General features: G+C 30.8%; 3 protein-coding genes across 6 annotated transcripts; 2 read left to right on the plus strand and 1 right to left on the minus strand.

Moving 5' to 3' along the window:
- Nucleotides 1–227: 227 nt before the first annotated feature.
- Nucleotides 228–1,661, plus strand: Alg13 (Alg13 UDP-N-acetylglucosaminyltransferase subunit). Its single transcript, XM_033344150.2, has 2 exons — nucleotides 228–365; nucleotides 472–1,661. The coding sequence occupies exons 1-2, from the start codon at nucleotides 273–275 to the stop codon at nucleotides 889–891; spliced, it is 513 nt and encodes a 170-aa protein (XP_033200041.1). The 5' UTR covers nucleotides 228–272; the 3' UTR covers nucleotides 892–1,661.
- On the minus strand, nucleotides 1,451–4,011 carry Scsalpha1 (Succinyl-coenzyme A synthetase alpha subunit 1). Its single transcript, XM_033344148.2, has 7 exons — nucleotides 3,787–4,011; nucleotides 2,812–3,047; nucleotides 2,523–2,744; nucleotides 2,282–2,386; nucleotides 1,986–2,165; nucleotides 1,698–1,832; nucleotides 1,451–1,619 (listed from the first exon to the last, which is right to left on the minus strand). The coding sequence occupies exons 1-7, from the start codon at nucleotides 3,821–3,823 to the stop codon at nucleotides 1,533–1,535; spliced, it is 1,002 nt and encodes a 333-aa protein (XP_033200039.1). The 5' UTR covers nucleotides 3,824–4,011; the 3' UTR covers nucleotides 1,451–1,532.
- A 754-nt stretch (nucleotides 4,012–4,765) lies between these two features.
- LOC117162266 (uncharacterized) lies at nucleotides 4,766–10,865 on the plus strand. Of its 4 annotated transcripts, none has more exons than XM_033344138.2 (13): nucleotides 4,766–5,260; nucleotides 5,829–6,013; nucleotides 6,214–6,505; nucleotides 6,594–6,700; nucleotides 6,785–6,912; nucleotides 7,001–7,140; nucleotides 7,206–7,321; nucleotides 7,396–7,519; nucleotides 7,580–7,805; nucleotides 8,898–9,065; nucleotides 9,127–9,327; nucleotides 9,403–9,485; nucleotides 9,575–10,865. In XM_033344138.2, exons 2-13 carry the CDS (start codon nucleotides 5,830–5,832, stop codon nucleotides 9,702–9,704), a joined length of 1,899 nt encoding a protein of 632 aa, XP_033200029.1. In that variant the 5' UTR covers nucleotides 4,766–5,260; nucleotide 5,829; the 3' UTR covers nucleotides 9,705–10,865. The 4 variants fall into 4 exon arrangements, with proteins under 4 accessions (XP_033200029.1, XP_033200031.1, XP_033200030.1 ...); XM_033344140.2 differs by having other exon boundaries at nucleotides 7,206–7,315; XM_033344139.2 differs by having other exon boundaries at nucleotides 7,004–7,140.
- Nucleotides 10,866–11,329: the final 464 nt, after the last annotated feature.

Genomic DNA, 11,329 nt, shown 5'->3' on the forward strand with positions numbered 1-11,329 from the left:
GTAAACAAATCGATGTGATGGAAACATGGAACTTGGAACTTTCTGACGTCATAATACTGTTTTATCAAGCACAGTTTTTCTTCTATATTATTTTTTTTTCGTACAGTCGGTACAATTCTGATACGTACAAATTGAACAAATGTCAATTTGACAACATTATTGAATATTTTTGCCGAATTGTTGAAAAACAATATATTATTGCCAACAACAATTAAGATAGTGATATATGATTTTATTAATATTCGAATCTATAATATTTTTAAATATTTAAAATGACACAATTGACACAAAGGATATTTGTTACTGTTGGCACAACCAAATTTGATGAACTAATCGAGACAGTGCTTAGCTCGGAAGTTTTAGAGGTAAAAGACTATGAGAATTTCAGTTCTTAATATGAAGTTATAAAAACATTTAGTAGTAAATCTATAACCCAATTTAGAGTAATTTTTTAAACATATATTATTTTAGGTATTATCGTCAAAAGGATATCATGAAATCATCTTGCAAGTTGGCAGAACGTTATTTGTACCAGATTGTACCCCACGTTGTGGTTTTGTCAATATTGAATATTTCAATTTAAGCGCAGATATAATTAACTATGTACAAAATGCTGATCTTATTATAAGTCACGCAGGAGCAGGAAGTATTTTAGATGCTTTAGAGTGTAGAAAAAATTTAATTGTAGTTGCAAATGAAAATTTAATGGATAATCATCAATTAGAATTAGCTGAGCAACTCTATGAAGATAAACATTTGTACTATTGTACTTGTAAAACTTTGTTAAACACTATACAAACCATGAATTTTACTCAGTTAAAACCTTTTGTTAATAAAAGGAGTAGACATATTGCCAAATTTATAGACCAAATAATGGGATTTTTACCATGAAAGAAAGTTTGAAAAATATTCCAAGAAATACAGTTTTTTATTTCTTATTTATAATAAACAAAAATATTTAAGAGGTTAATGTTTATATTTTGCTTAATATATTTAGAATTTTATTGTTTTACAATATGGATATATAACAGCTTTATTTGTTATAACAGATATAGCTTTAGTATAATTTACAACAATATAGTTTAAATAACTATTCCTTAAAATTATGATTTAATAGCATAGAAAAATTTATAATTTCTGGTTAATAAAAATGGTAACGAAGAATAGTGGCAGTTATTGTTAGATACTTTTTATAGCATCTTTAGATGGTTGCTAATTTTTAAAATAAAAGCTATATCAGTCAAAATATTTTCTAAATACTGTACAATGTTAACATAAATTTAGTTTTTTAACAAAGTGTCATATTTCTTTGCAAGTATTCTTTTTAGGAATAAGATAATCGAGCAACCTCGATTTATCGATGAACATAATCATTGTTATCAACGATTTAATGAATTTGAACATTTCAATGCATTATATCGTTTTCTCGATTTCTTAGACGGTCCTAGCATTGTTTATACTTTCAATTTATTGTATGAAGATACATCCATATGAAGCAAACTACATATGTATATTTTTAGTGACATGTGTCTTTAATTACAGACCAAGCCAAGACGTGTCATTTCTTTCAAAAGTTCATTTCCCATTTGCGCAGGGCTTCTTGAAACTATTACACCAGCCTGAATAAAGTAAAACAATATTTATATTTATCATAACGAAAATATGGGTTTTATTGTAAATAGCAAACAAGTTAATACCTTTTCGAGTGCATTAATTTTATCTTGAGCGCCTCCCTTTCCGCCTGAAATGATAGCTCCTGCGTGTCCCATTCTTCGACCAGGTGGAGCAGTAATACCAGCAATAAACGACACTACTGGTTTAGCTTTACCTCCCTATGATTATACCAGGCATATTACATTCGTATTCGATAATATTTAAAAATGAATTGCACTTATAAGGATACAGAACGATTCTTGGAATACAAGGAATGGTAAGTTAAGATAGGATGAGGATTTGGGTACCAGTAACTTAGAAGAGCAACCAACAGTATTATGTTGAATGAGATATTCCGCCGCTGATTCTTCTGCGCTGCCGCCAATTTCACCAATCATTATAATACCATCACAGTCTGGGTCCCTAAGGAATACATCCAAACAATCAATGAAGTCTGTTCCATTAAATGGATCACCACCAATTCCAATACAAAGTGTTTGCCCAAGACCAGCCTTAAAGAAAAATTTTCTTACAGTTTCTTATTACAAAATTATTCTAAAAAACTTTTTTATTGTATTATTTAAAAAAGAATTATGTTTTTTAAGCAAAAAGGATATCATTCACTTACAAGGGTTGTTTGATTTACAGCCTCATATGTTAATGTTCCTGATCTTGACACAATACCAATTTTTCCTTTTTGATGTATATGTCCTGGCATAATACCTATTTTGCACTACAAATAGATATCTGTTATATGTTACCATATAGATATGTATCAACATAATTATACATTTAAATTTAAAAATTTGCATATAATTTGTATGTAAAATACAAATTTTTAAATACTGATAAATATTAAATATCTGCACCTGCTCTGGAGCTATTATTCCTGGACAATTTGGTCCAATTAAACGAGATTTGTTTTGTTCCAAAAGTCGTCTTTTAACTTTGACCATATCATGTTGTGGAATACCTTCAGTAATACATACAATTAATGGCATTTCTGCATCTATTGCCTCCATAATAGCTGCAGCTGCACCTGGAGGAGGAACATAAATTACAGTTGCGGTAGCACCTGTAGCTTCCTTTGCCTAAAAGAAAAGCACAATTAATACATTTATAAATGTATAAAATATAAAATGGATGTTCTTTTCCCACCTCCTTCACACTTTTAAAAACTGGTTTTCCTAGATGTTCTGTACCAGCCTTCTTGGGGTTAACACCACCTACTATTTTAGTACCATATTCAATGGCCTGTTGACAATGAAATGTCCCTTGTTTGCCAGTAAAACCTTGACATATAACTTTGGTATTGGAATCAATTTTTAAATTTTTCCTAGTATCTACATAGTTGAACCTTATTTGGGTACGTAATAAATTACCACAGTTTCTGACTGAAACATACAAGAAATGATTTTTTTTTTTGAACATTTTTTTAAGAAATGAGATTCTAAAAGAATGTAAATACTAATATACTTTGACCTTCCTTGTAATAAATGTAATAATAATAAAATAATACATATTTTATGGCATAAAAAGATTTTAAGGCATTGCTTTAAACATTATTTGCAAATAGATGTTATTTATAGGGATAATATCAAATTTCTTAACTTTTGGGTCAAGGTTCATTAATTGTATATTATCCAATGATTAATATGACACTTATTCTGATAGAGCAGATTAATTAACGTATTAAAAAAGCTATGCCATTGTATTTAATAGTTGTATAAAATCAAATTAATATGTATGATACAAATAAAATATAATAAAAAGAAAAGAATTATGAAGCTTTTGTTACAAAGTACAACTATGTGAAATACACAAAGACTTAATATGGAATTATATAATGTTTAATTAATAGTTAAGATTGTTGAATCTACTGAGTTAAAACCATATATTGTCAAAAATATTAAGTTATGAAAAATTACATATGTCCTTATATAATTGAAAATGATAACATAAATAGAATTTATTTAAAGTATTTTTAGTTAAAAAAAATGATAGAACATGAGTATCACGAGAAATGGGCGTGAAATATTACGATATCTCACAAACATGTTACAATTATATTTCGAAATATACAAAGGTCTCCTTTTAACATCGAAAAATTTCGGACGATTATTCTCATCTTACCTGTGAATTTTGAAAATGTTCTGATAGCCACAGCCATTCTTTTAATTAATGTTTCTCTTAAGATAGTCAATAAACGAAATTGGATTATTAGAGGATCACCATTAGAGGACTACCACAGCGGACGACCGAGGTCAAGTTCGAAAGAAAATACACGGACGAATTGTACTTAGCACATGTACATATAATTTAAGTATATCTAATGCTCCAGATTCGCTATGAACTTGTCAAATGACAGGAACATTGAACATCGAACTGATTGGTCCATTCTTCTATAAAATATTTTCTTCAAGCTAATTTTCAACGCAAAAATTTTATTGCTAGGTAATCTTGTACGCGATTTTAGACATGTCAGAACAATCAAATAGTTATCATTTGTTTATTATTAAACATTAGAAATAAGTACCTCTATAGTTTCTCGTTTATTTTTAAATTCTATTTCCTTTTTTTTTATTTTTGATATAACATTTCTATCTAAAATAATGAGATATACCTTATATTGATGTAATGAGATATACTTTAAAATCTAATTAGGTATATAGATTTCATATAATTTAGAAGTTAAACATTAATAAAAAATTTCCGTAATTTCGCAACTTCTTTCTCTCTTGTTGTTAAAAATATAGGGGATTAGCTTTGTCTCTATTTATATCTTTGAAATATACACTAGACTTCGCGGTCATATAAACAGATCGCGACACTCGCTGGGGAAAACCGTCCGAAAGTTGAATCATGAAACATCAACATGGAAGACAACAAAGTTCTCGTTCTTGCGAGATGGACACAGGTGAGTAGAGTGTCTCCATCTCTGTTTGAGACATTTATAGCATGTCATGCATGCGCAGAACGTAAACTTTCTTGTCTTTCATGCTGATTTTCCACGATTCAATGTTCAGACGGTTTCTTCTATGCTTTTAGTATATGAGTGACGACACCTAATTATAAGATCGTGCCAGAGTTACTCGTCTTTCGTCAGGTACATACGTTTTAAATAAAAATGTAAAATTAGAATAATGCAGTAAGAAACTTAAATAAATACATCGTAAAAGAATTAGTATCACATGGATAATCAACTTCATGCTCCGAAAATTGGTAATAAATATAGTGGTAGTTTTATAGAAAGAAAAGGTAGCATGCTGTATAATCAACGGAGGCCACCGAAAAAGTGAGCGTAGTTAATGAAAGTTACGATTGATGGTATCATAGTTGCCAAATGTATATTACTGAAAGAAAGTCTACATAAATCCTTTTTCGATTTTATTGTTATTGCTGATATAAGAATTTAATTATACACAAATTTTTCATATGGATCGAATAGTTTGCTAAAATTTGTAGTGATTCGATTACGAAGTTAACATCGATGGGCATAGATAGAACGACATAAATGACAGTGATGTATAGAAAATAAATATCTTGATAAAAATGACGTGGTGAAGAGAACCTTAGCATTTTACAAAACCATCGAAGGAATTGCAAGGTATACGCTCTTACAACAGTTTCTAGTGTTTCGTTTCCATTCTTTCGTGATACCATTCCAACAAGCATCTATGAAAGGGAACAATAAAAATTATTTCAAATGCCGAAGGTTTCAAATATAATTTCAAACGTAATTGGAGAAAATTATATTTTTGAATTTAAAAAGTTATATTAGTTACATTGTTCATATATAGCACAAAAATTTCTTAGTATATATATATAATATAATATATTGATATATACATATATACATATATATACATATATATACGTATATATACATATATATATATACGTTATGTATTACGTGTCATCGAATTATTTTCATTACGATAAAAGACTAGTATTGTTATATATTTAGAGTGTATTTTTTTTAAGATAAATGAAAGCTCTGTCATTGAGAAGTAAAGAAAATATGTCTATATTCTTTGCCGGAATATACAATTTTTTTCAATCATTTAGTATTTTATTTATTTAGTATTTATTTTAATCAATTATTTTACATTTTATAGTGATATATTTTCATTAACGTTTTATGTTAATGATAATTAATTGAATTTATCAAACAGGATGGAAGAAAGTGCAAGTTCTGAAAATATTTGGTGTAAAACTAAATCAGACGAACAAAATAATTTGTATCATGCAGAATCTATAACTTCCTCTATGGAAGCAAATTCTACTTCTTTAGCAGATATATTTGATACAGCTTTTACATCTACAGTTGATCCTTCTCCACAACCAAGATTTAATTCAGGTAGAGACAAAATAACGATATAAGACATATATTAATTCATTTTTTCATATTTTTAGTACTGAATTTCCACTAGATAAAGCAATAATGGAGTTCGTTGAATTATGTTTTTAATAAAATTAAATGTATATAAAATGATTCACACGAAAATAAACATACAAAGGGATCATAAATAACTTCAATATTCAATTTTTTCATTCTAGGCAACGAAATGGAATATGATCACTTATTTGCAGAAAGTGATGTAGAAGATTTAGATGTGGTTCCTATTAATCCTTATGTAAATCCATCTCATCATACTGCTTCAAATAGTAATTTTGTTTTTGGAACTTATTTACATGGGCCTGAAACAGCAGGAGGAATATTACATGAACGTGATCCTCCAGTAAAACATAAAAGTAGAAAAAATGAAGACCGTAAATCATTTAACAACCAACACTCTGATAATTTGGGTGTAGCTGGACCATCTAGATCATCAGATGGAATTTCTAACAAGTATGAATTTAGAATTAAGTTTAAAACTTTTTGTGATAGATTTGTACTTAGTTAGAACAATAATTATTAATGAAAATGTTTTAAACAGAGTTATGCAAAATATGGAAAATGACAGTGCCAATGAAGTTAATACTTTGTATCACTCAGTTTTGCCAAATACAATTAATTCTCAGCAACATTCTACACATGCAACAAGTATGGTTTTTGTTTCACATGAATAATATATGAATAAAAAGTAATAAACAGATAATTTATATAGTTTCACTTTATATTGGATAGAAAATGATGATACACCGTCAGCACCTGATCTACAATTAGATTGGTCCTCGAGTAGTGATGATGCTACTAGTAGTGATGACGAAGATGGATCAGTTGAAGTTCTTGTTTCAGTAAATCATAATAATAAGGTGAAATAGCTTTATTATGTTGAGTTATTTAAAAATATAATTTATGTTAAGAGTTTAAGATACAAAGCGTTTTACTATATTTTAACAGCAGAATTCTGCACAAAATAATGAGGAAGGTAATCGTCCAGTAACTGTAGTTGATTTAACTGTGGAATCAGATGAAGAGCATACACCTCCTACTCCTACAACTTCGGTAGTAACTCCGGCTACTACGGACTATGTACCTAGGTATGAATAACAAATTATTTTATGTATAATACGCTTCATTACTGATTTTAATAATTTTTTTACAGTGGGCACAACACTTATTGCTTGCATGACCATATATATCATGGTCGATGTATACACCACAATTACAGAATTCCAATTCCTGTTATACCTGTAAGATATAATCAAATACCAGGTACAGGTATGATAGAAAAATTAAAAGAAAGACTAACAAAATTTTCAGTGATGTTATTTCGAATTTGTTCTTTTTTATAGATGCTTCTACAGGAATGTTAAGACCACGTATGCATCCAGTACAAGAAAGACTATGGAGGATGCAACAACGTGTACAAGAAGTACATAGGCGGAGTCTTCATCCAAGATTCTCAACACATCACACGTTAGTATTACAATAAATATTGGAAATTTCACATCATACAATACTTTTTATATTTCGTAGTACAACGTCGTGCAATCCACATGTGCATCAAGCAAGCCAACATACGTGTAACAATGGAAATGCTAATTCTGCGAATAATCGTTGCAACGGTGCAGAAAACATGACATTTGCAGAGAATTATTTCCCGCCTCCAATTTTGCCACCACCTCAACAACCTACTGTTTATAGTCATCCAGAGGCTAGAAGACCACCAAGCGTTAGCCCGCCTTGTCCCGAAATAATTCAGGTAATTCAGTGCATTCAAGATTTATATTATACATGTCGGAGACGAAAGAACACCGGAGCCTCTGGAATTTTGGATAATCCCGCAACATTGTAATCTAGAGTCTACGATAGCTGTAATTAAACAATTGTAGTTATTCAATCCGATTGTAATTGTTCGAGATTAGTGATAGTGAGCTTTGGCTCGAGGCGAATGTAGCCACGGTCACGGGATGAACGCTTTGTCTAACAAAGGCATGGCGTAATTCTATAGCTCTCCTTAAAAAGGAAATAGTTGTAACACTCGACAGTAAACATTCCAACGGTCTCTGTCCCGTAGCTCGCCACACGCAGACCCTATTCTTCGAGTAAGATGATTGCCAAATGTCGATGTGTCTCCGCAGTACATATTCAGGTAGCCCGAGGGCCCGTTATAAATCCCGATTTAGCTAACTAAAGTCCTTCAAACAAACAGTCTTTGTCCCAATTACGAGAAAATAGAGGAGACCTATTTTTCAACGAACGGCGTCTCCCACTAGCAATTTTCCCTCGAGGGCGGCTAGCATCTTTTTCTAACCACCGATATGGAGATTGACCAATTAGCAGCAACGCCAATTTCCCTTACTTTCTGAACGAAGGCTTTTCTCGACGAATCCGATGATCTCGTGTCCTTAGACACACCCCATTATAGTTTTCCTCTGTGGCATCATCGGGACGGGAAATTCATTCTCTCTCGCGATCTCATCGACGAAAAGAGTAACCCCTTACGACCAGTGAATATTACGCGTCCGACTTAGATTTTGTGAGCACGTTCATCTATCATCCCGTCGACCGCGGATTCGTTATTGAACCTAAGATCATTGTCATTAGTTTCTCGAGTATCTAATTACCACGGTTACTTGTCCAGTTCTATGATAATCGTATTTGCACTAGTCGATGTCTTCTCTATTGCATAACGACACGTGTAATCCAAACGAAGATTCGTTTCACGCTCCTAACCCTAATTCTAATGTAAACCCGACATACATATGATTTTAATGTTACAATGAATTTATAATTTATTTCCTTTTCGTTTCTATTAAATTTTATAATTATTGATTTATATTTTTGTGTTTAGGAAAGTCCTTTGAGTGGCCAGTTACCAACACAACCCATTATGCTGCCTTCAATGCCAGTTCATCCTTATGTACATCATATGTATCATCATTATGGTCCTCATCGAAGACCATCCGGTCCACAACATAGACACCATATTCATATCAATTGGTTACAACATCTCCATTTGGTATGCTTTCAAACACAGTACTTTGAATTCTATATATTTTTATACTTGTTATGTAATGCAGATGCGTTTCACGCAGCAAGGATCTGATGCTCACGACATGATGCCATTTCCATCTTTGGGTTTGCTGCACCCAGCGCGTCAAATGTCGGCGCAACTTGAGAATTATATGCGCCTTGTTGACCTACGACGCATGGCCGCTATTAGTTGCGGAGCTACACAGGAGTCAATAGAAAGTCACACATTCCGTCATAAGTACAAACGGGTAAATTACGTAAAAATTGACGTATATGTTCATTATCATATCATCCTTACTTCGTGATATTTTCTCGTTTTATAGGAGAAAAAAGTCGAAAATAGTGAAGACGCTATTGAAAAGTGTACTATATGTTTATCCGAATTCGAAGACTGCGAAAGTGTCAGGTACAAATTAATTCTCATACGCAATGAAAATTAATTTCAGCAATTAATTTTTCACAAATTATATTTTTCTAATATTGTTTTTTATACAGGAGGCTTCCATGTATGCATTTATTTCACATAGACTGTGTCGATCAGTGGTTATGTACTAATAAACGCTGTCCTATATGTCGAGTGGATATTGAAACTTTTTTACACAAGGAGCTTGAAAGCACTGCATAGTTTAAGGTCGATTTTAACCATCCGTTTTCGTTTTTAAGTATAATCAGGTAATATTCACATCTAAGTATTTTAAAAGATCCTATTCATAAATAAACCTTTTTCTGACACTGCTATGAATGTTGATGTAAAAAAATTTTACTGTGAATAATCAAAATATCGATAATGGAATAGAACTAAGTTCCTGGAGTTGTAGGAGAGAGATTTGTTTTCATTATCTTTACATCCGTGTCATGGGTATTAATAATAGTGTACATAAAAAAATGTTAGGTTTGTTTATTATTCGTTATTATATTAATAAGTCATGTAATTTGATCGATAATTTATACGTGTATGAAATGTTTCGGATGACAACATTGTTAGATTATAGCAAATATTTTAAGTGGTACATCTCTTCGTGGTTTTTTATTCTACTTCTTTTATTATGTGATACATAAAAAGAAATTAATCAATCATAACAGCCAATACAATGAATTTTCTAAATTAGAACAGAAACGAATGTAAATTAATAATAATTACGTAAAAATATATTACTCCTGTGTTACGGTAATTCTCCACTGGGTGCTATACTGATATATAAATTTTATATACGCTAAACATAATTTAATGATTTGTCGAAATGAATTATTAAATATTTCCGCGTCGAACGATTCTTTGAGGCTATGTATACCTTTCGTAAGTTTTTATATTAAACTAGTTTTTTAATAAAACTGTACTCGAACAATTCTTTACTAATAACTTTTTATTCTACATAAAAGAGTATATCATCTTATTAAGAAAATATGGATGATCGTGAAGTTTAATGAAAAAAATAATGATTTAGAAAAAAACTTCCTATTTTAAACTTCATTTCCGCATCATTTTATTGGTACAGTTAGTAATAATTAAAAAGGACATGTATTTTATTTCATCAAGTTGAATGGAACACCTTGTATAATATTCAATAAATTATTATTATTATGTCTAGTGCGTAATAAAAATAATTATTATCCTTTTGCATTTGAATGTCGGCGCTGTGGCGGCATAATAAAATTGTCTACAAATTCGACTGCCGTCATGATGACGATACGCTTTTATTATGCTTGTACATTTATGATTCTGTAATCGAAAAGTATTGTAAATGTCTGTTACTCTTTAATCTAAAATATATTTACTTCCAGATAATCTGTTGTTTATTAATATTTATCTATTTAGATATATGCATATAATAATAATACTTGATAAATTTGCTTCGATCGAGTATGTCAACTGTAAAGGGCTATAATATTTCCATTACATTGTACGCTTAATAGTTGTACTGTTTTCCAACTCAACAATTTTTATCAGAAGTTTTCCGCTCATTATCCCTTTTTCGAGACAATTTCTTCGTCCAATGGGCTTCGTCAAATGAACTGTCCGACATATACGTACAGATGTCGTACAGAAGGCGCATAGATGTCGCGTTCGTACCATTTATTTTCAATTTTATGTAAGGTACAAAAATGGAACAGAAATAAAAACTAAGAGAAAAGAATCAGCATGGGCGTCCATGAGACTACGCTGCTCCTAGCAAAAACACCTCACCTTAAGGTATGTATAATCATGCGAATCGTGTGAGTCAGAGTCACAGTCGGTTGTTTACCTTTTTT

Source organism: Bombus vancouverensis, chromosome 8, assembly GCF_051014615.1.
Source record: "Bombus vancouverensis nearcticus chromosome 8, iyBomVanc1_principal, whole genome shotgun sequence".
Lineage (NCBI taxonomy): Eukaryota > Metazoa > Arthropoda > Insecta > Hymenoptera > Apidae > Bombus > Bombus vancouverensis.

Bases quoted from the DNA above. Each gene is read 5' to 3' on its own strand.
- Alg13 (XM_033344150.2), top strand. From the start codon at position 273: ATGACACAATTGACACAAAGGATATTTGTTACTGTTGGCACAACCAAA. The intron at 366-471 runs GTAAAAGACTAT...ATATTATTTTAG, and splicing joins TTAGCTCGGAAGTTTTAGAG to GTATTATCGTCAAAAGGATA.
- Scsalpha1 (XM_033344148.2), bottom strand. From the start codon at position 3,823: ATGGCTGTGGCTATCAGAACATTTTCAAAATTCACAG. The intron at 3,048-3,786 runs GTAAGATGAGAA...TGTATGTTTCAG, and splicing joins AACATTTTCAAAATTCACAG to TCAGAAACTGTGGTAATTTA. The intron at 2,387-2,522 runs GTGCAGATATTT...ATCTATTTGTAG, and splicing joins GAATAATAGCTCCAGAGCAG to TGCAAAATAGGTATTATGCC.
- LOC117162266 (XM_033344138.2), top strand. From the start codon at position 5,830: ATGGAAGAAAGTGCAAGTTCTGAAAATATTTGGTGTAAAACTAAATCA. The intron at 7,520-7,579 runs GTTAGTATTACA...TATATTTCGTAG, and splicing joins AGATTCTCAACACATCACAC to TACAACGTCGTGCAATCCAC. The intron at 9,066-9,126 runs GTATGCTTTCAA...TATGTAATGCAG, and splicing joins GGTTACAACATCTCCATTTG to ATGCGTTTCACGCAGCAAGG.